The sequence below is a fragment of the Salmo trutta genome, chromosome 30, assembly GCF_901001165.1.
Source record: "Salmo trutta chromosome 30, fSalTru1.1, whole genome shotgun sequence".
NCBI classification, from domain to species: domain Eukaryota; kingdom Metazoa; phylum Chordata; class Actinopteri; order Salmoniformes; family Salmonidae; genus Salmo; species Salmo trutta.
This window is the reverse complement of record NC_042986.1, coordinates 33428621-33453093: the sequence shown is the minus strand read 5'-3', so window position 1 is coordinate 33453093 and position 24473 is coordinate 33428621. Positions and strand designations below refer to the sequence as shown.

General features: G+C 47.3%; 1 protein-coding gene across 3 annotated transcripts; it reads right to left on the bottom strand.

Moving 5' to 3' along the window:
* Positions 1-1202: 1202 nt before the first annotated feature.
* On the bottom strand, positions 1203-24473 carry slc26a6l2 (solute carrier family 26 member 6, like 2). 3 transcript variants are annotated; one of them, XM_029723910.1, is made up of 19 exons: positions 24055-24473; positions 18084-18223; positions 17501-17611; positions 14896-15236; positions 14518-14670; positions 12534-12616; positions 8256-8403; positions 6473-6586; positions 5256-5333; positions 5075-5170; positions 4530-4636; positions 4348-4417; positions 4132-4224; positions 3900-4010; positions 3396-3527; positions 3069-3275; positions 1689-1743; positions 1452-1597; positions 1203-1263 (listed from the first exon to the last, which is right to left on the bottom strand). In XM_029723910.1, exons 1-19 carry the CDS (start codon positions 24192-24194, stop codon positions 1237-1239), a joined length of 2352 nt encoding a protein of 783 aa, XP_029579770.1. In that variant the 5' UTR covers positions 24195-24473; the 3' UTR covers positions 1203-1236. The 3 variants fall into 3 exon arrangements, with proteins under 3 accessions (XP_029579770.1, XP_029579768.1, XP_029579769.1); XM_029723908.1 differs by having other exon boundaries at positions 3912-4010; positions 24055-24313; XM_029723909.1 differs by lacking the exon at positions 5075-5170 and having other exon boundaries at positions 24055-24313.

Genomic DNA, 24473 nt, shown 5'->3' with positions numbered 1-24473 from the left:
TGTGACTGCACTTGAAGAAACTTTCAAAGTTCTTGAAATTTTCCGGATTGACTGACCTTCATGTCTTAAAGTAATGATGGACTGTCGTTTCTCTTTGCTTATTTGAGATGTTCTTGCCATAATATGGACGTGGTCTTTTACCAAATAGGGCTATCTTCTGTATACCAACCCTACCTTGTCACAACACAATGCATTCCAGTTTGTGCAAAGCTGTCATCAAGGCAAAGGGTGGCACTTTGAAGAATCTGAAATATACTTTGATTTGTTTAACACTTTTTTGTGTTACTACATGATTCCATATGTGTTCCTTCATAGTTTTGATGTCTTCACTATTATTCTACAATGTAGAAAATAGTAAAAAGAAAGAAAAACCCTGGAATGAGTAGGTGTGTCCAAACCTTTGACTGGTACTGTACATGTGTATTTAAGTAGTAAAAGTTAAGTATTTGATCCCATATTCATAGCATGCAATGAATACATCAAGCTTGTGAGTCTACACATTTGTTGGATGCATTTGCTGTTTGTTTTGGTTGTGTTTCAGATTATTTTGTGCCCAATATAAATTCATGGTAAATAAAGAATTGTGTCATTTTGAAGTCACTTTTATTGTAGATAAGATTAGAGTATGTTTCTAAACACTTCTACATTAATGTGGGTGCTACCATGATTACGGATAATCCTGAATGAATTGGGAATAATGATGAGGGAGAAATTTACAGACGTACAAATATCATACCCCCCAAGACATGCTAACCTCTCACCATTACAATAACGGGGGAGGTTAGCATACCCCCCAAGACATGCTAACCTCTCACCATTACAATAACAGGGGAGGTTAGCATACCCCCCAAGACATGCTAACCTCTCACCATTACAATAACAGGGGAGGTTAGCATACCCCCCCAAGACATGCTAACCTCTCACCATTACAATAACAGGGGAGGTTAGCATACCCCCCCAAGACATGCTAACCTCTCACCATTACAATAACAGGGGAGGTTAGCATACCCCCCAAGACATGCTAACCTCTCACCATTACAATAACGGGTTGGTATTTATGGTATTATGATATATGTGCTGTGTTAAAGATTGTGGACTCAAGAGAACTTGAATCATCAGGGTACATTGATACTTAATTTCCAACCCCATAATGTTATCAATATTGCATAATTTAAAATTAGTAATCATTATTTATTCTTTTCCATAAAGGTTTGTGACCGAAGTGACCCCTGTTGGTTACATCTTGGTAGTGCAGGCCATGTCCTAGTAAAGAAGGAGATCGTGTCAGAACGTAAGATAAGAATCAATGAATTGATATAGTCATAAGAAAGCAGCTGATTTTGGAGGACAGTTCCACCACCAGCCAAATGGCCCTGAGGGCTTGGTCTACTCACCAGTGTACACTCATAGATGGGAACGTCTGAGGCCCCTTGAGGGCTTGGTCTACTCACCAGTGTACACTCATAGATGGGAACGTCTGAGGCCCCTTGCAGCCGGAGGCTGTGTAGCACGGCGTCGTGGACGGTAGTGAACAGACGGCTCTTAGGGATGGACTCAGAGAAGAAGCTTGCTCTGGATAACTGCTCCACCACACAGACTGGAGGAAAGACAAACCAGGTTAGACAACACACACAAAGACCACACACGCTAGACCAGAGAGACCAGCATGAATTAGCACAGACACTCACCTTGGCATCCAGCTAAATAGATGTCAATGTCAATCTCTCTATAGTCTCGGAATATCTGCAATAAAGAGAGAAAATAGTGAGAGAGGTGGAAAGAGAGTGAGAGAAAGGTCAAATAAGAAGGCAGTGTTTCTCTACGGGACTGTTTGTGTTGCACCAGTTTGGATTCATCTGGTTTTTCTCTTCTATCCCTCTCGCTCTCCACCACTCCCCCTCTCTCTCTATACCACTCCCCCTCTCTCTCTATACCACTCTCTCTCTCTACCTCTCTGCCTCTCTCTCTACCACTCTACCTCTCTACCACTCTCTCTACCACTCTCTCTACCTCTCTCTCTACCTCTCTCTCTACCTCTACCACTCTCTCTACCTCTCTACCACTCTCTCTACCTCTCTACCACTCTCTCTACCTCTCTACCTCTGTCTCTACCTCTGTCTCTACCTCTCTCTCTACCACTCTCTCTACCTCTCTACCACTCTCTCTACCTCTCTACCTCTGTCTCTACCTCTGTCTCTACCTCTGTCTCTACCTCTGTCTCTACCTCTGTCTCTACCTCTGTCTCTACCACTCTCTCTACCTCTCTACCACTCTCTCTACCTCTCTACCACTCTCTCTACCTCTCTACCTCTCTACCTCTCTACCTCTCTACCTCTCTACCTCTCTACCTCTCTCTCTACCTCTCTACCTCTCTACCACTCTCTCTGCCTCTCTACCACTCTCTCTACCACTCTCTCTGCCTCTCTACCTCTGTCTCTACCTCTGTCTCTACCTCTGTCTCTACCACTCTCTCTACCACTCTCTCTACCACTCTCTCTACCACTCTACCACTCTCTCTACCTCTCTACCACTCTCTCTGCCTCTCTACCACTCTCTCTACCACTCTCTCTACCACTCTCTCTACCACTCTCTCTACCTCTCTACCACTCTCTCTACCTCTCTACCACTCTCTCTACCTCTCTACCACTCTCTCTACCTCTCTACCTCTCTACCTCTCTACCTCTCTCTCTCTCTCTCCACCACTCTCCCCCTCTCTCTCTTTCCATCACTCTCTACATCTCTATAAGTGCCTCTTCCCTGACAATCTAATTTCGACCTGCCTACTCCCAGAACACAAGACCTTTGTTTGATTCAAGCACAAGGCCACTCAGGAGTACGACAGCGAACAATGTTACATAAGGAGACTGGATACAAAGAAACTACAAATACATTTCTGAAAACATCATTAACCTCTCCTTCCTTTTTTCTCCTTCTCTCTCTTTCACTGTCTTCTCTCCATCCCATCTGTGATCAACCCTCCCTCTCTGTCTTTCCTCCTTCTATCCCCCTTTCATCCATCCCCATCCTTCAAAAACACACACACTCCTCCCACACACACACAAACATACGTTATTCAGCATCATCACAGTGACGGTGTCTACAAAGCTGGCTGTGGAGAGATCCAGGATGATGGTATGTGTGTCAATGTCCGAGCTCCTCCCCCTCTGCTCTTCTCCTACGGTACTGGACGTCTGGGTTATGGCATCATCGCCATGACTACCAGTCTCAGAGCCCAGGTCCAACCTGGTCCATTGCTGCTCGTAGGCCCAGTTCACCTTAGATTGACAGAGAGACAGTATGTTACTCTGCTCTGGAGTGAATTGAGGTTTTGCTGACTGTAGGCTTTACTTGAGTCTAGAGTTTCCTGTAGAATTATAGTACATCATGCTACAAACCTGTCCATTAGTGGGTCTGTCAGTCAGGGCGATGTCTGTCCTGTTTCCCTTCAGGTCAGGGGAGCCCTTCTCTACATCCACCTTGTCCTCTGGGTGGACTGTACCATTGGGTAGGTGTCCATTCACACCATTCTGGGAAGGGAAGGGGAGAGACATCCATTGAAATAATGTCACTTGATAATAGTATAAAACCATTTTTGTGTACAGTATGTGTGTGTGTGTGTGTGTGTGTGTGTGTGTGTGTGTGTGTGTGTGTGTGTGTGTGTGTGTGTGTGTGTGTGTGTGACGGACTGTATGTATATGTGGTGTGTGTGTGTGTGTGTGTGTGTGTGTGTGTGTGTGTGTGTGTGTGACGGACTGTATGTATATGTGGTGTGTGTGTGTGTGTGTGTGTGTGTGTGTGTGTGTGTGTGTGTGTGTGTGTGTGTGTGTGTGTGTGTGTGTGTGTGTGTGTGTGTGTGTGTGTGTGTGTGTGTGTGTGTGTGTGTGTGTGTGTGTGTGAACCTGTTTTTTAGCCTCCTTTTTAGCTTTCTTTTCTTCTTTCTTGTCTTTCCTCTTTTGTTTAGCGTCTCTTTTCTTCTTTCTCGTCAGCAGCTTCCCAATGTCAATACCGCTCTGTGTGAGGAAATGAAAGAGAGAGGTTGAGAGAGAGAGTGAATAAGAGAGAGAGAGAGTGAACATTTCAGAGAAAAGGGGCAGATTGAGAGAAAGACACACACACAAACACACACACTACCTTCTTCTGCAATGCGTCCAGGTATAACTCAGCGTTGGTATAGTACACTGTGGTGGAGGAACGGAAGATAGTGATACCTGGGATCTCTTTTGCCTGCGGGACAAACCAACACACAAACGGGGGTGGGTCAATAGACAGTCATCTAAAAGCTGCTTTAAACTCTGTTGTTCACTAACCCATCCCTCCCTTAGTATGTATTGAGGTCCTCCGTCTCACCTCTTCATATGTGTCTGTGTCCAGGTAGAGCTCAGTCCCAGGAACCTGCCCCAGAATAGAGTACCGTGGCCTGGGAGACAAAGAGAACAGGGATGTCATGCACTTTGAGAAGAAAGTGGGACACAGTACAGTTTAGAAAGTAATCCTCTCTCCCTTCTACAAACAAACAAACACAGACTCACAGCTGTGTTCTGAAGATGACAGTGAGCAGAGAGAAGGCGATGGATGCAGCCAGGCCCAGGTCCAGGTTCAGCAGGATAGTACAAACCAGCGTTACCAACCACACCAGCTAGGGGGCAACAGAGACACATGTAATCAATAGGGGGAATACACAGCAACCAGGGGCCTCATTTATAAACGGTGCTTGTGCACAAAATATGCCCCAACACATGCGTGTGCCAGTTTTCACGCAAAAGTTGAGATTCAAAAAAACTGAACTTGACGTGAGAATGTGCTTATCCTCCTGTAAACCTCAGACCATGAGTACACACACTTTCTAGTGGTTGAAGTATTGCATTTCAAGAAGGCAAAAGTAGCCTAGTAGCCTTGTGCCAATGGGGGATATACACTGAGTGTACAAACATTAGAAACCATATAATATTGAGTTGTACCCCGCCACGCAGATATTTAGTGTTACATTTACGGTAAAAGGTTATAAATGAGGCCCTGTCATATACGTCCAGTTAGGATGCAGGTCATAGATATGAAGTTTATGAGTTGCTCTCACCAGGTCCACTGGGTTGCTCTTCCAGAGTGCAGGAATGTCTAGGTACTGCTTAAACATGCCTTTCAGGTTTACAAACACTATGCAGGACAGGACAGCCTAGGACACACACACATCAGATCAGATCAGTGGCGTGGTGTTGTGTGTGTGTTTGGGGGGGGGGGGGGGGTAGAGAGATAAATACCTTGGGTAGCTCCTCAAACAGTGTCCCCAGTTGCAGAACGGTGATCAGCACAATCACTGAAGAAACCACGCCAGCAACCTGACACAATACACAAACACACATCAGTAAGTGTGTATGCCTGCAGAAATATTAGCAGGTGGACATACGGTGCATTTGGAAAGTATTCAGACCCCTTGACCTTTTCCATGTTTTGTTACAGCCTTATTCTAAAATTGATTAAATTGTTTTTTCCCCCTCATCAATCTACACACAATACCCCATAATGACAAAGCAAAAAAGTAATTTTTTAAAAGATTTTTGCAAATTTATAAAAAACGAAATGAAATATCACTTTGACATAAGTATTCAGACCCTTTACTCAGTACTTTGTTGAAGCACCTTTGTCAGTGATTACAGCCTCGAGTCTTCATGGGTGTGACGCTACAACCTGGACCATTGACTTGTCCCGAAGCCACTCCTGCGTTGTCTTGGATGTGTGCGTCGGGTCGTTGTCATGTTGGAAGGTGAACCTCCAGTCTGAGGTCCTGAGCGCTCTGGATCAGGTTTCCATCAAGGATCTCTCTGTGTTTTGCTCCATTCATCTTTCCCTCGAAGAACATCCCCACAGCATGATGCTGCCACCACCATGCTTCACCGTAGGGATGGTGCCAGGTTCAGGCTATAGAGTTCAATCTTGGTTTAATCAGAGCAGAGAATCTTGTTTCTCATGGTCTTAGAGTCTTTAGGTGCCTTTTGGCAAACTCCAAGCAGGCTCTCATGTATCTTTTCCTGAGGAGTGGCTTCCGTCTGTTTTAGTCTCTGACATGTACTGTCAACTGTGGGACCTTATATAGACAGGTGTGTGTCTTTCCAAATCATGTCCAATCAATTGAATTTACCACAGGTGGACTCCAATCAAGTTGTAGAAACATCTCAAGGATGATCAATGGAAACAGGATGCACCTGAGCTCAATTTCGAGTCTCATAGCAAAGGGTCTGAATACTTAGGTAAATAAGGTATTTCAGTTTTTTAAATGTATTTATACATTTGCAAACATTTCTAAAAACCTGTTTTTCGCTTTGTCATTATGGGGTATTGTGTGTAGATTGACGAAGAAAACATTTAATTTCATCAATTTTAGAATAAGGCTGTAACGTAACAAAATGTAGAAAAAGTCAAGGGGTCTGAATACTTTCCGAATGCACTGTGTGTGTGTGTGTGTGTGTGTGTGTGTTACCTGTGTCCTGCCCCCAGTGCTCTCCTGGATGAGGCTACGGGACATAGAAGAGGTGACAGAGTAGCATTGGAAGAATCCTCCCACTGTGTTACTGAGACCCAGAGCCACCAGCTCCTAGAGAGAGAGAGAGAGTTTGAGAGGGGGAGATGAGAGGTATGCACATGAGAGGGGGAGATGAGAGGTATGCACATGAGAGGGGGAGATGAGAGGTATGCACATGAGAGGGGGAGATGAGAGGTATGCAGACGAGAGGGGGAGATGAGAGGTATGCACATGAGAGGGGGAGATGAGAGGTATGCAGACGAGAGGGGGAGATGAGAGGTATGCACATGAGAGGGGGAGATGAGAGGTATGCACATGAGAGGGGGAGATGAGAGGTATGCACATGAGAGGGGGAGATGAGAGGTATGCAGACGAGAGGGGGAGACGAGAGGTATGCACATGAGAGGGGGAGATGAGAGGTATGCAGACGAGAGGGGGAGATGAGAGGTATGCACATGAGAGGGGGAGATGAGGGGGGAGATGAGATGGGGAGATGAGAGGTATGCAGATGAGAGGGGGAGATGAGGGGGGAGATGAGATGGGGAGATGAGAGGTATGCAGATGAGAGGGGGAGATGAGAGGTATGCAGATGAGAGGTATGCAGATGAGAGGTATGCAGATGAGAGAGTTTGAGAGGGGGAGATGAGAGGTATGCAGATGAGAGGGGGAGATGAGAGCGAGAGAGAGTTTGAGAGGGGGAGATGAGAGGTATGCAGATGAGAGGGGGAGATGAGAGCGAGAGAGAGTTTGAGAGGGGGAGATGAGAGGTATGCAGATGAGAGGGGGAGATGAGAGAGAGAGAGAGTTTGAGAGGGGGAGATGAGAGGTATGCAGATGAGAGGGGGAGATGAGAGAGTTTGAGAGGGGGAGATGAGAGGTATGCAGATGAGAGGGGGAGATGGGAGAGAGAGTTTGAGAGGGGGAGATGAGAGGTATGCAGATGAGAGGGGGAGATGAGAGACAGAGAGTTTGAGGGGGGGAGGTATGCAGATGAGAGGGGGAGATGAGAGAGTTTGAGAGGGGGAGAGGTATGCAGATGAGAGGGGGAGATGAGACAGAGAGTTTGAGGGGGGGAGGTATGCAGATGAGAGGGGGAGATGAGAGAGAGAGAGTTTGAGAGAGGGGGAGAGGTATGCAGATGAGAGGGGGAGATGAGACAGAGAGTCTGAGGGGGGAGAGGTATGCAGATGCCAGAGAATGCACTAATGACCATCATTTGACCACCACAAGTAAATAAATCCTAGCGCATATTCAGACTATACTGAGTCCCAGCTGCTCCACAACCCCCTGTTGTATTATTAACTGCAACTGGTGTACTTCTCATCCATACAGATGTGGGATCTTAATTTGATCGCTCTTTTGTTGATAAAAATGTTCCTGCAAAACAGGAAATGCAAACTTGTAGTGTATTCAAGGTTTAAAAAGCTTCTAAAGTTTGTAATTTCCTCTTTAAAATTTCAGACTTGATTTGACCTAAAGTAAAATGTATTAACTCCTATTAAAAATACCCATGAATTATAATCTGCATAATAATTCACATTTCCTCTTGCTGCAGGATTATTTTCCTGCTGTAGCAAACTGGCTTAAACTAAGATCCTACATCTGTGCTTGACTGAGCAGAGCGTGTCGGCCATTAAACATTCAGGACCAGAGAGCTGTCTCTCTCCTTCAGAGCAGAACAACCTCAAGCATACCCCTGCCTACCTGCATAACTGTGTGCGTGCGTGTGTGTGTGCCCCACCTGGTTGCTGTCCACCTTGTAGCCGTGTTTCAGGCCGAAGGTTTTGCCCAAGGAGATGTTGATGGCATAACCCACTATGGCCACAGCAAATGCATCACCAACCACCGTACCCCACAGACTGACGTCAGGTAGACTGGGAGACTTCAGCCTAGGGATGAAGAGGAAGAGGAGAGAAAGGTAAAAGAGAGAGGAGAGGGAGGACAGAGGGAGAGGGGGAGAGGGAGGAAGAGAGAGAGGAGGGGGGAGAGGAGAGGTGAGAGGGGGAGATGGAGAGGGAGGAGAGAAAGGGAGGAGAGAGGATAGAGGATAGAGGAGAGGGAGAGGAAGGAGAGAGGAGTGGGGGAAAGAGAGGAGAGAGGATAGAGGAGAAGGAGGAGAGAGGACAGAGGAGAGGGAGGACAGGGGAGAGGGAGGAGAGAAGAGGGGGAGAGGGAGGAGAGGGAGAGGGAGAGAGGGAGGGGAGAGGGAGGAGAGGGTGAGAGGGGGGAAAGAGAGGAGAGGGAGAGAGGGAGGACAAAGGGGAGAGGGAGGAGAGGGAGAGAGGGGGGAAAGAGAGGAGAGGGAGAGAGGGAGGACAAAGGGGAGAGGGAGGAGAGGGAGAGAGGGGGGAGAGAGAGGAGAGGGAGAGAGGGAGGACAAAGGGGAGAGGGAGGAGAGGGAGAGAGGGGGGAGAGAGTTGAGGGGAAGTGGGATGAGAGACGAGAGGGGGAGAGAGATGTATACGGGAATGATGTGGGTCAAGGACAGCAATGTTGTCAACACTGTAAAATGTATCTCCTCCATTACTGCCCCTGTCCAGACCCCTTCCTCCATTACTGCCCCTGTCCAGACCCCTTCCTCCATTACTGCCCCTGTCCAGACCCCTTCCTCCATTACTGCCCCTGTCCAGACCCCTTCCTCCATTACTGCCCCTGTCCAGACCCCTTCCTCCATTACTGCCCCTGTTCAGACCCCTTCCTCCATTACTGCCCCTGTCCAGACCCCTTCCTCCATTACTGCCCCTGTCCAGACCCCTTCCTCCATTACTGCCCCTGTCCAGACCCCTTCCTCCATTACTGCCCCTGTCCAGACCCCTTCCTCCATTACTGCCCCTGTCTAGACCCCTTCCTCCATTGCTGCCCCTGTCCAGACCCCTTCCTCCATTACTGCCCCTGTTCAGACCCCTTCCTCCATTACTGCCCCTGTCCAGACCCCTTCCTCCATTACTGCCCCTGTTCAGACCCCTTCCTCCATTACTGCCCCTGTCCAGACCCTTCCTCATTACTGCCCCTGTCCAGACCCCTTCCTCCATTACTGCCCCTGTCCAGACCCCTTCCTCCATTACTGCCCCTGTCCAGACCCCTCCTCCATTACTGCCCCTGTCCAGACCCCTTCCTCCATTACTGCCCCTGTCCAGACCCCTTCCTCCATTACTGCCCCTGTCCAGACCCCTTCCTCCATTACTGCCCCTGTCCAGACCCCTTCCTCCATTACTGCCCCTGTCAGACCCCTTCCTCCATTACTGCCCCTGTCCAGACCCCTTCCTCCATTACTGCCCCTGTTCAGACCCCTTCCTCCATTACTGCCCCTGTTCAGACCCCTTCCTCCATTACTGCCCCTGTTCAGACCCCTTCCTCCATTACTGCCCCTGTTCAGACCCTTCCTCCATTACTGCCCCTGTCCAGACCCCTTCCTCCATTACTGCCCCTGTCCAGACCCCTTCCTCCATTACTGCCCCTGTCCAGACCCCTTCCTCCATTACTGCCCCTGTCCAGACCCCTTCCTCCATTACTGCCCCTGTCCAGACCCCTTCCTCCATTACTGCCCTGTTCAGACCCCTTCCTCCATTACTGCCCCTGTTCAGACCCCTTCCTCCATTACTGCCCCTGTCCAGACCCCTTCCTCCATTACTGCCCCTGTCCAGACCCCTTCCTCCATTACTGCCCCTGTCCAGACCCCTTCCTCCATTACTGCCCCTGTCCAGACCCCTTCCTCCATTACTGCCCCTGTCCAGACTCCTACCTCCATTACTGCCCCTGTCCAGACCCCTTCCTCCATTACTGCCCCTGTCCAGACCCCTTCCTCCATTACTGCCCCTGTCCAGACCCCTTCCTCCATTACTGCCCCTGTCCAGACCCCTTCCTCCATTACTGCCCCTGTTCAGACCCCTTCCTCCATTACTGCCCCTGTCCAGACCCCTTCCTCCATTATCCCCAACAAATCCCCTTGATTCCTGCCGCTGATGGTCCTCTAGGTCCTTCAACAGTGGTAACAGGTGTCGTGACAAATGTACACAAACTCAATGACCCACATACAATGAATAATATTCTAGAGGTAATCATTCGGATGCCCCGGACCACATACTTGACATTAGAGGTCATACAGTGCAGGTGCCTGGTCTTCCAAACACTGGCTGTGTAAACACCGACAAGGGTGCTGTCTTTTGAGGCAGGACGGTAAAAAGGTGCCTTCATTAGTCAGCATCCAAAGATTATATATAGATGATTAGCCTTACAAATAATAATTTTAAGGTATTTAATTCCATAACAATGCACAGGTAATGTGATAATGACTCAAATGAACCTAATTGATAAATGGTAAATCAAGTGATGAAGTACCTGTAGGTTACTGGAGGTAAAGCATCGTTATAAAGAAAAGCTTTTTACATTTGAAAGAATGAAATGTTCAATTTAAAGTAAACCGTTGACAACTTGATCAAGTTGAATACAGATAAGATGCCTACAACAGCTGACCTGGTTCAATAGAATTAGCGGCTGCTTGGCTTTGGTCTTTGGCAGTCCAGCAATCTGAAGACCATGCAAAATGAGCTAATACGCATTACCCTAAGTGTCCCCAAAAGGCTAGGGCCGGGTCTGACTGCATGTGTGGGTATGGATGTGGGTGGGTCCACAGCCCCATGAGCCTCTGCGGTCCCTCGTGATGAGTTCAGCCCTGCTCTAGGATGACTCCTTCTCAATGAGCTAAAGTACCTTCAGAAAGTATTCATACCCCTTGACTTATTCCACATTTTGTTGTGTTACAGCATGAATTCAACATTTATTAAATAGATTTTTTTTTACACACAATACTCCATAATGACAAAGTGAAAACATGTTTTTAGAGATTTTTGCCAAAATAATTATAGTAAAGTACAGAAATATCAAATTCATCCTGAACAAAAATATCAACACAACATGCAATAATTTCAAAGATTTTAATGAGTTACAGTTCATATAAGAAAATCAGTCAATTTAAAATATTCTCCAAGGCCCTAATCTATGGATTTCACATGACTGGGCTGTGGTGCCGCCAAGGGAAAGCTTTGGAGGGCAGCCAGGCTCAATCACTGGGGAGCCAGAATGAGTTTTTCCCCACAAAAGGGCTTTATTACAGACAGAAATACTCCTCAGCATGGGGACCTTTTATTTCAGCTCATGAAACATGGCACCAACACTTTACATGTTGTGTTTATATTTTTGTTCAGCGTACTTAAGTATTCACATGCCTGAGTCAATACTTTGTAGAAGCACCTTTGATATTGATTACAGCTGTGTGAACATTTTCCCATTATTTTTTTAATTGTTCAAGCTCTGTCAAGTTGGTTGTTGATCATTGCTAGACAACCATTTTCAGGTCTTGCCATAGATTTTAAAGTAGATTTAAGTCAAAACTGTAACTCGGCCACATTCACTGTGTTCTTATTATGCAACTCCAGTGTAGATTTGGCCTTGTATTGTAGGTTATTATCCTGCTGAAAGTTGAATTAATCTCCCAGTGTCTGGTGGAAAGCAGACTGAACCAGGTTTTCCTTTAGGATTTTGCCTATACATATTTCCATTCCATACATTTTTTATGCTGAAATACCCATAACATGATGCAACTTAATATGTGACTTGTTAAGCACATTGTTACTCCTGAACTTATTTAGGCTTGCCATAACTAAGGGGTCGAATACTTATTGACTCAAGACATTTCAGCTTTTTTTAAATTAATTTGAAAACTATTTGAAAAACATGATTCCACTGACATTATGGGGTATTGTGTGTAGGCCAGGGACCAAAAAATCTCAATTGAATACATTTTAAATTGTACGTTATGTTTGATATCACTCTCCGATACTTTCTGTCCTTGCTTTGTTCTGAGTGTAACCTTGACCAGGAGAGCACTCTGCCCCAACAGACCAGGCCACAGTCAACAACCTCTAGCTACTGACACACACACACACACACACACACACACACACACACACACACACACACACACACACACACACACACACACACACTCATAAACACTCACCCTCTGGGGATCTCGCCAACCACGGCGACGTCGTATTGGCTGTTCAGGTTGCCGTAGTAGGAGATGAGTGTTGCTGCTATGATCTGTAACACACACACACACACACACACACACACACACACACACACACACATAGGTTGCCATGCTCACAACAACAAATCATCTGCTGTTGTATGCACGTGTAGGAACTTGCATGTGTGTAATTGTGAGTAAATCATTATCGCAGACCCTGTGTGGGTTTGGAATTCAAGCAGAAACACAGGCCAATCATTGAACAGAGCTCATCACTTGAGAACATTTTATTGGATCAATGAGAAACCAAGCACTACCATTAACTGGAGGAAAACACACCAACTGGGTAGAATATTAACCCTTTGAGATGTACCAAGAGCTTCCAACTGATTCTAATTGATGATATCACAACAAAAATCTGGATCATTAAACTGAGAATAAGATTAACTTCCTCTCAAAATGTTTAACAGGATGAGAAGACACTGTGTTCTGTTACGCTCCTTATAGATACCAGCCATGGTGACAGCATGCCCTCTAGTGGCTTTCATTACAACACACATGTTCAAGGGACCAAAAGAGAGAGAGAAAGAGGAGGAAAAGACTTGACAGGAGGATAGAAAAGACTTGACAGGAGGATAGAAAAGACTTGACAGGAGGATGGAAAAGACTTGACAGGAGGATAGAAAAGACTTGACAGGAGGATAGAAAAGACTTGACAGGAGGATGGAAAAGACTTGACAGGAGGATAGAAAAGACTTGACAGGAGGATGGAAAAGACTTGACAGGAGGATGGAAAAGACTTGACAGGAGGATAGAAAAGACTTGACAGGAGGATAGAAAGACTTGACAGGAGGAAAAGACTTGACAGGAGGATGGAAAAGACTTGACAGGAGGATGGAAAAGACTTGACAGGAGGATGGAAAAGACTTGACAGGAGGATGGAAAAGACTTGACAGGAGGATGGAAAAGACTTGACAGGAGGATGGAAAAGACTTGACAGGAGATGGAAAAGACTTGACAGGAGGATGGAAAAGACTTGACAGGAGGATGGAAAAGACTTGACAGGAGGATGGAAAAGACTTGACAGGAGGATGGAAAAGACTTGACAGGAGGATAGAAAGACTTGACAGGAGGATGGAAAAGACTTGACAGGAGGATGGAAAAGACTTGACAGGAGGATAGAAAAGACTTGACAGGAGGATGGAAAAGACTTGACAGGAGGATGGAAAAGACTTGACAGAAGGATAGAAAAGACTTGACAGGAGGATGGAAAAGACTTGACAGGAGGATAGAAAAGACTTGACAGGAGGATGGAAAAGACTTGACAGGAGGATGGAAAAGACTTGACAGGAGGATAGAAAAGACTTGACAGGAGGATAGAAAAGACTTGACAGGAGGATAGAAAAGACTTGACAGGAGGATGGAAAAGACTTGACAGGAGGATGGAAAAGACTTGACAGGAGGATAGAAAAGACTTGACAGGAGGATAGAAAAGACTTGACAGGAGGATAGAAAAGACTTGACAGGAGGATGGAAAAGACTTGACAGGAGGATGGAAAAGACTTGACAGGAGGATGGAAAAGACTTGACAGGAGGATGGAAAAGACTTGACAGGAGGATAGAAAAGACTTGACAGGAGGATGGAAAAGACTTGACAGGAGGATAGAAAAGACTTGACAGGAGGATGGAAAAGACTTGACAGGAGGATGGAAAAGACTTGACAGGAGGATGGAAAAGACTTGACAGGAGGATGGAAAAGACTTGACAGGAGGATAGAAAAGACTTGACAGGAGGATAGAAAAGACTTGACAGGAGGATGGAAAAGACTTGACAGGAGGATGGAAAAGACTTGTATGTAAGGTTGTCTCTGACGCAGCCTACTTCTTGTAATGATCTAATAAACTCAATCAATCAATCAATCAATGACTGTATGACTAATGACACAGAGAGCGGTTAGGTATGGAGGACTTACCACTATGAGTTCTATGGGAATAGGCAGAGGTAGTTTCTTCTCATAACAGGAGTTGAGTTCTTTGACCACTATGAGGACCAGCAAGGCCACTAGACTAACCACCAGTGCCCCAATGTTAGTCTCTGGCAGATGTCTACAGATGTCTATTAGGATCTAGAGAGAGAGAGAGAGAGAGAGAGAGAGAGAGAGAGAGAGAGAGAGAGAGAGAGACAGAGAGAGAGAGAAAGAGACAGAGAGAGAGAGACAGAGAGAGAGAGAGAGAGAGAGAGAGAGAGAGAGAGAGATGGACAGTCAGACTGTTACCTCCTGCATCCACTAGGTGGAAAACTTGCACAGCTTTGTCACATATGTCTGTGTGGATGTGTTGTGTGTACTCACATAGACCTGAGACAGTGGTCCGGAGAAGCGTGCAGGGTGGATACCAAAGATGTATTTGAGTTGTGAGACGACCACGTGTGTAGCTGCTCCTGTTGTATAACCACGTACCAGGGGCTCTGACAGGTACGTCACCACGAAACCAAACCGCACCATGCCCAGCAGGACCTGAAAGAGCCCACTCAGTACAGTGGTGCTGGCTGCTATCTGTACTCTGTAGGCGTCGCGGGCTGTCACATCCAGACCTGCTGTCCCGTTGGTTCCATTCAGGAATGTGAAGTCACTGTCTGGGGCCAGCCTCTCTGTCACACTGCCTATCATGATGCTGATCACAGCAAACGTTCCTGAGGAAAAACACACACATCAGCTTGGTGAAACTCATTATTCCTCTGACCGATGATATTAAAAACATTAATTCTCTAAAGTCTTTCTCTCTCTCTCTCTTTCTCCCCCCTCTCTCTCTCTCTCTCTCTCTCTCTCTCTCTCTCTCTCTCTCTCGCTCTCTCTCTCTCCTTCTCCGTCTCCTCCTCTCTTTGTCTCCCCCTCTCTCTCTTTCGCTCTCTCTCTCTCGCTCTCTCTCTCTCCTTCTCCGTCTCCTACTCTCTTTGTCTCCCTCTCTCCTCTCCTCCTCTCTCTTTCCTCTTCCTCGTTCTCCTCTCTCTCTCTCCTCCTCTCTTTCTCTTTCTCTCTTTCTCCTCCTTTCTCTCAATCTCCTCCTTTCTCTCTCTCTGTCCCCATCTCTGTCTCCTCCTCTCTCTGTCTCCTCCTCTCTCTCTCCTCCTCTCTTTCCCTCTCTCTTTCTCCTCCTCTCCCTGTCTCCTCCTCTTTTTCCCTCTCTCTCTTTCTCTTCCTCTCTCTCTCCTCCTCTCTTTTTCCCTCTCTCTTTCTCCTCCTCTCCCTGTCTCCTCCTCTTTTTCCCTCTCTCTCTTTCTCCTCCTCTCCCTGTCTCCTCCTCTTTTTCCCTCTCTCTCTTTCTCCTCCTCTCTCTTTCTCCTCCTCTCTCTTTCTCCTCCTCTTCTTTCCCTCTCTCTCTTTCTCTTCCTCTCTCTTCTCCTCCTCTCTTTTTCCCTCTCTATCTGTCTCCTCCTCTCCCTGTCTCCTCCTCTCTCTGTCTCATCCTCTCTTTCCCTCTCTCTCTTTCCCTCTCTCTCTTTCCCTCTCTCTTGTCTCCTCCTCTCTCTTGTCTCCTCCTCTCTCTTTCCCTCTCTCCTTGTCTCCTCCTCTCTCTCTCCACTCTCTTTCCCTCTCTCTCTTGTCTCCTCCTTTCTCTTTCACTCTCTCTTTCTCCTGCTCTCTTTCTCCTCCTCTCTCTTTCTCCTTCTCTCTCTGTCGCCACCTCTCTCTCTGTCTCCCTCTTTCTTTCTCCTACTCTCCTTGTCTCCTCCTCTCTCTGTCTCCTCCTCTCTCTGTCTCCTCTTCTCTCTTTCCCTCTCTCTTTCAATCTCTCCCTCTCCTCCTCTCTCTCCTCCTCTCTTTCCCTTTCTCTCTTTCTCCTAATTTCTCTCATTCTCCTCCTTTCTCTCTCTTTCTCTCTCTCTGTCTCCTCCACTCTCTCTCTGTCTCCTCCTCTCTCTGTCTCCTCTTCACTCTTTCCCTCTCTCTCATTCTCCTCCTCTCTCTCTCCTCCTCTCTTTCTCCTCCTCTCTCTTTGCCTCTCTCTTTCTCCTCCTCTCTCTTTGCCTCTCTCTGTCTCCTCCTCTCTCTTTCTCCTCCTCTGTCTCCTCCTCTCGCTGTCTCCTCCTCTCTCTTTCTCCTCCTCTCTCTTTCTCCTCCTCTCTCTATCTACTCCTCTCTCTTTCTCCTCTTCTCTCTTTCCCTCTCTCTCATTCTCCTCATTTCTCTGTCTCCTCCTCTCTCTTTCAATCTCTCTGTCTCCTCCTCTCTCTTTCAATCTCTCTGTCTCCTCCTCTCTCTTTCAATCTCTCTCTTTGTCTCCTCCTCTCTCTCTCCTCCTCTCTTTCCCTTTCTCTCTTTCCCTCTCTCTGTTTGATCATTTCCCTGTCTCCTTCTCTCTCTCTCCTTCTCCTCCTCTCTCTTTCCTCCTCTCTCTTTCTCCTCCTCTCGCTGTCTTTCCTCTCTCTTTCCCTCTCTCTCTTTCACCTCCTCTCTTTGTCTCCTCCTCTCTCTTTCCCTCGCTCTCTGTCTCTCGTCTCTCATTCCCTCTCTCTCTTTCTCCTCCTCTCTCTGTCTCTCTTCTCTCGTTCCCTTTCTCTCTTTCTCCTCTCTTTCCCTCTCTCCTTGTCTCCTCCTCTCTCTCTCCTCTCTCTTTCTCCTCCTCTCTCTTTCTCCTCCTCTTTCTCCCTCTCTCTGTCTCCTCTCTCTTTCTACTCCTCTCTCTTTATCCTTCTCTCTGTCGCCACCTCTCTCTCTGTCTCCTCCTCTCTCTTTCTCCTCCTCTCTCTTTCTTCTCCTCTCTCTGTCTCCTCCTTTCTCTGTCTCCTCCTCTCTCTTTCCCTCTCTCTGTCTCCTCCTCTCTCTTTCCCTCTCTCTCTGTCTCCTCCTCTCTATGTCTCCTCCTCTCTCTCCTCCTCTCTCTGTCTCCCCCTCTCTCCTTTCCTCTCTCTGACTCCTCTTCTCTCTGTATCCTCCTCTCTCCACTCTGTCTTACCTATGGAGATGTGTCTGGAGGTGCCAAGGATGCAGTAGACCAGTACAGGGTAGAAGGAGGTGTAGAGACCAAACACTGGAGGCACAGAGGCCAGGAGAGCATAGGCCATACCTAGGCAAATGTTACAGGAAGGTCTTCACAGTCTTCACAAAATAGATAGTTATGATATATTCTCAAATAGGTCATGTAAATTTTTGGAATTTAACAGCCCAAAGAGATTAAACAATAACTTGAGATCAATTTATGTAAATCAGGCTTTTCCATACCTCAAGCATTGGCATCAATCAATCAAATATATGTATGTAGTCCTTTTTACATTAGCAGGAGATTTGGGAGATTTCCATGTGAGTTACACCTGTTGCTGATTTCAAGTTATGATCGGGTCATGTGATCCGGCCCTGTGATTGGACCATGTGACTGGACCATGTGACTGGACCATGTGACTGGACCATGTGATTGGACCCTGTGATTGGGCCCTGTGATTGGACACTGTGATCGGACCCTGTGATCGGACCCTGTGATCGGGCCCTGTGATTGGGCCCTGTGTGTGTGTGTTTGGTCAGACAGTAGATGTAGCACAGACCCTGAGGCAGGTGCATGATGCCAACGCTGATGCCAGAGATGAGGTCTCCCAGGCCGTTGTCTCTCACTGAGTAACGTGGCAGCCATGACAGGACAGGAAAAGTGCTCAGCACAGAGCGCTTCAGCTTGGGCATGGAACACCTGACACCAGAAGGGGCATCATGGAGAGTTGGAGAAAAGAGGAATACAGTTTTGTTATCCATTTGTGACAACTGAAATGTGTCTGCCGAGTTTAACAGTTGGTGGAAAGGTCATGGGTAAGCAACTCTTCTCCTGGAGCGCCACAGTGTGTGCACGGTCTTGTTCTAGCCCAGCTCCAACACATATGATTTAACTAACCGGGAGACTTAAAGCCTGCACACACTGTGTCCCTTCAGGACCGGGTTTTACAGAGAAACCATGACAACTATCTGTACGGTCCTGTTTAGCCGCCCAGTAAAAACAAAAGTGGTGTAATCTGTGTTTGGAGTGTTCATCTGGATTATGTTGCTAAAGCGTTCTTGGCTTTGTCTTGTGTTTTTAATGAGTTCATTTTTTCTGACTTGATATATTAATATTTGGTGGTAGTGATGTCATACTCTGTGATTGGTTTAAATTTGGTGGAAGTGATGTCATACTCTGTGATTGGTTCATATTTGGTGGCAGTGCAGTGTCATACTCTGTGACAGGTTAATATTTGGTGGAAGTGATGTCATACTCTGTGATAGGTTTATATTTGGTGGCAGTGCAGTGTCATACTCTGTGATAGTGTTCAGCACTGTCACCAAATATTAACCTATGTTTCAGTTTCAAGAGGCCATCCTGGCTCAGGTCAAGAGGAAGGTTAACTTTTCTCTTCAAGCCTCAATAAGTCACACGGCCTGGACCAAACTGTCTGGATACAGTGCCTTACAAAAGTATTCACCCCCTTTGCGTTTTTCCTATTTTGTTCCATTACAACCTGTAATTTAAATGGATTTTTATTTGGATTTCATGTAATGGACAAACACAAAATACTCCAAATTGGTGAAGTGGAAAAAATAACTTGTTTCAAAAAATTCAAAAAAATAAAAAACGGAAAAGTGGTGTGTGCATATGTATTCACCCCCTTTGCTATGAAGCCTCTAAATAAGATCTGGTACAACCAATTACCTTCAGAAGTCACATAATTAAGCGGCACCACCAAGCAAGCGGCACCACCAAGCAAGCGGCACCACCAAGCAAGCGGCATCACCAAGCAAGCGGCACCACCAAGCAAGCGGCACCACCAAGCAAGCGGCACCACCAAGCAAGCGGCACCACCAAGCAAGCGGCACCACCAAGCAAGCGGCACCACCAAGCAAGCGGCACCACCAAGCAAGCGGCACCATGATGACCAAGGAGCTCTCCAAACAAGTCAGGGACAAAGTTGTGGAGAAGTACAGATCAGGGTTGGGTTATAAAAAAATATCAGAAACTTTGAACATCCCACAGAGCACCATTAAATCCATGATTAAAAAATGGAAAGAATATGGCACCACAACAAACCTTCCAAGAGAGGGCCGCCCATCAAAACTCACGGACCAGGCAAGGAGGGCATTAATCAGAGAGGCAACAAAGAGACCAAAGATAACCCAGAAGGAGCTGCAAAGCTCCACAGCAGAGATTGGAGTATCTGTCCATAGGACCACTTTAAGCCATACATTCCACAGAGCTGGGCTTTATGGAAGAGTGGCCAGAAAAAAGCCATTGCTTAAAGAAAAAAATAAGCAAACACGTTTGGTATTCACCAAAAGGCATGTGGGGACTCCCCAAACATGTGGAAGAAGGTACTCTGGTCAGATGAGACTACAATTTAGTTTTTTGGCCATCAAGGAAAATGCTATGTCTGGTGCAAACCCAACACTTCTGAGAACACCCTGTGAACACCATCCCCACAGTGAAGCATAGTGGTGGCAGCATCAGGCTGTGGGGATGTGTTTCATCAGCAGGGACTGGGAAACGGGTCAGAATGGAAGGAATGATAGATGCCGCTAAATACAGGGAAATTCTGCACCCTCAAGTTTTCTGCTTATTTGTCTTATTTCTTGTTTGATTCACAATAACAAATATTTTGCATCTTCAAAGTGGTAGGCATGTTGTTTAAATCAAATGATACAAACCCCCCAAAAATCGATTTTAATTCCAGGTTGTAAGGCAACAAAATTGGATAAATGCCAAGAGGGGTGAATACTTTCGCAAGCCACTGTAAGTCACACGGTCTGGACCAAACTGTCTGCCTTTCATAACCCAGATAAAAAAGACTAGTTTACTATAGAATACTATAGTACTTACTATATAATGATATAGTATTCTGTTACTATAGAATTATATAGTATTTTGTAGTAAACTAGTATACTTGTCACGCCCTGACCAGGGGAACTCTGCTATTTTGGTCAGGGTGTGGTATTTCTATGGTTTATTTTCTATGTTTTGTTATAGCCTTTCTTTGTGGTTTATTTCTATGTCGGGCTCGGGGGTGATTTCCAATCAGACAGCTGTCGCTAGTTATGTCTGATTGGGAATCACATTTAAGTTCCTTTCCCCGCACGATGTTTGTGGGTTGTTGTCTCTTTTTGTTGGAGCAGTAGCGATACGTTTATTCTCTGTTTTGACCGTGTTATTTCAGTCTATTTCAGGTCCACTTCTTCCTTCCTGCACGACGATCGTTACAGAACAACCCACCGAACCAGGACCAAGCAGCGGGAGGATAAGGAGCGCGAGAGATGGGCTCGCGAGGGGAAGGAGTTCTGGACCTGGGAGGAGATCATGTCGGGGAAAGGACCCTGGCGGAAGGATTCCCAGGTCGAGGAGGTGATGCCAGCCGGTGGAAGGAGTCGCAGGCGGCGGTCGAGGAGGCCCGGAAGACACCCCCAAGACATTTTTTGGGGGGGGCTAATGGGGTGGTCCGGAAGGGCAGAGGAAGAGCCCAGACCACTGCTCTCGTGGGGGATAACGGCGAAGGAGGAGGCAGAGATGTGGCAGGTCCTGGAGGACCTGCGTAGGGACAGCGTGGAGGAAGAGCCTTGGGTGGCAGAGGTGCGCACGGTATCGCCAGTGCGCCTGCACAGCCCAGTGCGCTCTGTGCCAGCGCCCCACATTTGCCGGGCTAGGGGGAGTGTTCAGCGAGGACGTGTTGTGCCGGCTCAGCGCTCCTGGCCTCCGGTGCCCCTTCTCGGTCCGATGTATCCTGCGCCGAGGACGCGCACTGTGTCTCCGGTACGGCTGCACAGCCCAGTGCGTTCTGTGCCAGCGCTCCACACTTGCCAGGCTAAGGTGGGCGTTGAGCCAGAACGGGTGATGTCAGCTGTGCACTCCAGACCTCCAGTGCGCCTCCTCGGTCCAGGATATCCGGCGCCGCTTATGCGCACTGTGTCGCCGGTGTGCGGTCACGGTCCAGCACGTCCTGTGCCAGCACCTCGCCCTTGCCGGGCGAATGTGGTGCGTGTCCACAGTCCAGTCCGGCCCATCCCTGCTCCCCGCACCAAGCCAGTGGTGCGTGTCCCCAGTCCTGTCCGGCCCATCCCTGCTCCCCGCACCAAGTTAGTGGTGCGTGTCCCCAGTCCTGTCCGGCCCGTCCCTGCTCCCCGCACCAGGTTGGTGGTGCGTGTCCACAGTCCTGTCCGGCCCATCCCTGCTCCCCGCACCAAGCCAGTGGTGTGTGTCCCCAGTCCAGTCCGGCCCGTCCCTGCTCCCCGCACCAAGCCAGTGGTGCGTGTCCCCAGTCCAGTCCGGCCCGTCCCTGCTCCCCGCACCAAGCCGGTGGTGCGTGTCCCCAGTCCAGTCCGGCCCGTCCCTGCTCCCCGCACCAGGTTGGTGGTGCGTGTCCCCAGGCCAGTCCGGCCCGTCCCTGCTCCCCGCACCAGGTTGGTGGTGCGTGTCCCCGGTCCTGTCCGGCCCGTCCCTGTTCCCCGCACCAGGCCCACGGCGCGTGTCCACAGTCCGGCACGGCCTGTGTCCGGTCCACCGGTGACCAGTCCTGTTCCGGTCGGCGGCTCCGCTCCGGAGCCTGAGCATGCCGCTCCACCGTGGTCCAGTCCGGGCCAGAGGGGTAGGGGTAGGGTGGAGGCAGGGGGAGAAACACGCCCGGGGCCAGAGCCTCCACCGAGGGTGAGGCGCCCACCCGGGTCCCCCCCCTAATAGACTTTAGGTTGGTGCGCCGGGAGTACGCACCGTTGGAGGGGGGGTACTGTCACGCCCTGACCAGGGGAACTCTGCTATTTTGGTCAGTGTGTGGTATTTCTATGGTTTATTTTCTATGTTTTGTTATAGCCTTTCTTTGTGGTTTATTTCTATGTTGGGCTCGGGGGTGATTCCCAATCAGAGACAGCTGTCGCTAGTTATGTCTGATTGGGAATCACATTTAAGTTCCTTTTCCCCCACGATGTTTGTGGGTTGTCTCTTTTTGTTGGAGCAGTAACGATACGTTTATTCTCTGTTTTGACCGTGTTATTTCAGTCTGTAATAAATAACATGTGTTCGCTCCCAGCTGCGCCTTGGTCCACTTCTTCCTTCCTGCACGACGATCGTTACAATACTGTAGAATACTATAATGCACACTGTCGTATCCCTCGATCGTGTAGTGCAAACTATATCATTGTGTAGTATACTGTGGAATACTACTGTATACTACACTGTAGTATCCCTTGATCATGTAGTGCTTACTATATCATTTTGTAATATACTGTAGAATACTGTACTACACACTGTAGTATCCCTTAACCGTGTAGTGCTTACTATAAAATGTTGTAGTATACTGTAGAATACTATATTAAATACTACAGTATTGTCTGCCAAAAACACTGTAGTAAATACTATGGTAATGTCCGCAAAAACACCGTTTTTTAACTATAGTAATACTACATTATTCAATTTGCATATGCTCCACCCATACCCGGGATGTGCCATATAAGTAAGAAACGTACATGCCAATTATAGACCATATAGTGTGTTCAATACAGGTTATAGAAAAAAGCAGAAGTGTTGAACTATCTGTTCAGACTCCAGTCCTACCTTCAGTTTATGGAATATTTGCTCATAGTATATCTTATATGTCAAAGATAATAGAAAGAAACACTAGTAAATACTACAGTAATATCTGCAAGAACACTACAGTGAATACTATAGTATACTTCTGCAAAACACTACTGTGAATACTATAGTATACTACAGTCTGCGAAAACACTACAGCACATTACAGTGAATACTATAGTATACTTCCGCAAAAACACTACAGTGAATACTATAGTATATAAATATAGTAATACTACAGTATTTAGACCATAATATACTGTAGTATCTTTCATATGGGCAGATGTCCTGTCTTCTCTTTCTGTACCTTTATCTGTTCTCTTCTTTCTCTCTCTGTGCCTCTCATTATCCTTCTCTCTTATCCTCTATATGTTTTCTCTCTAATATTCTCCTTCTCTGTCCGCCACAGACTGTCCCTCCCTGTCCGCCACAGACTGTCCCTCTCTGTCTGCCACAGACTGTCCCTCTCTGTCCGCCACAGACTGTCCCTCTCTGTCCGCCACAGACTGTCCCTCTCTGTCCGCTACAGACTGTCCCTCTCTGTCCGCCACAGACTGTCCCTCTCTGTCCGCCACAGACTGTCCCTCTCTCGTTCATCCTGCTCCTATCTTACCTCTCCCTGCGTCAGTGGGATTGCATAATGAAAGATCATCCATTGCAACCATATAAAGGAGCATATCACACATTCAAACACACAACACACACGTTCATCTACGTGCCTTACTCAACTGTCCTCAAATGACCTGGGCAGTAAATTGTAAACTGAAATCAACACAGTCACATCCAAAATAGCTTTTGTCAATGCATGTTATTCATCTGCAGAATTAGTCAGCAAATAGTGAAACTGATGCATGTCCCTGCTCCCCACGTGCACTATCCTCCCTCCTCCCCCTCTCCCATCCCTTCTGCCCTGCTCCCTCTCCTTCTCTTTAACCATATCTTACCTGAGGGAATCTTTCACCCTCTCCTTCAGGGGAGGTGTGGTGGAGTGTGTCCGTCTTCGGGCCACCTGGTCAAGGCAAAGCTCGTCCAAAACATCCCTCTCCACGTAAAACTTCCCAGCTCTCTGTTCTTCAACCCCCATGGTTGTCTGCCTGTCTGTCTTCCAACACTGAGTGTCTTTATGTTGATTGCTTTGTGTCTCTGTCTTTTCTGTATTTTCTGTATTTTCTGTCTGTCTGTCTGTCTGTCTGTCTGTCTGTCTGTCTGTCTGTCTGTCTGTCTGTCTGTCTGTCTGTCTGTCTGTCTGTCTGTCTGTCTGTCTGTCTGTCTGTCTGTCTGTCTGTCCTTCTAGTCTGAAACACTGTGCAGGTCTCTCCAAAACATTACTTAGGAAAAAACACTGTTGGTCCAAAAAGTAAAA

Coding starts and splice junctions, on each gene's coding strand:
- slc26a6l2 (XM_029723910.1), bottom strand. CDS start 24,194: ATGGGGGTTGAAGAACAGAGAGCTGGGAAGTTTTACGTGGAGAGGGAT. Junction 15,237..17,500: donor CTCCAGACACATCTCCATAG/GTAAGACAGAGT, acceptor GTTTTTCCTCAG/GAACGTTTGCTGTGATCAGC. Junction 14,671..14,895: donor GACCACTGTCTCAGGTCTAT/GTGAGTACACAC, acceptor CTCTCTCTCTAG/ATCCTAATAGACATCTGTAG.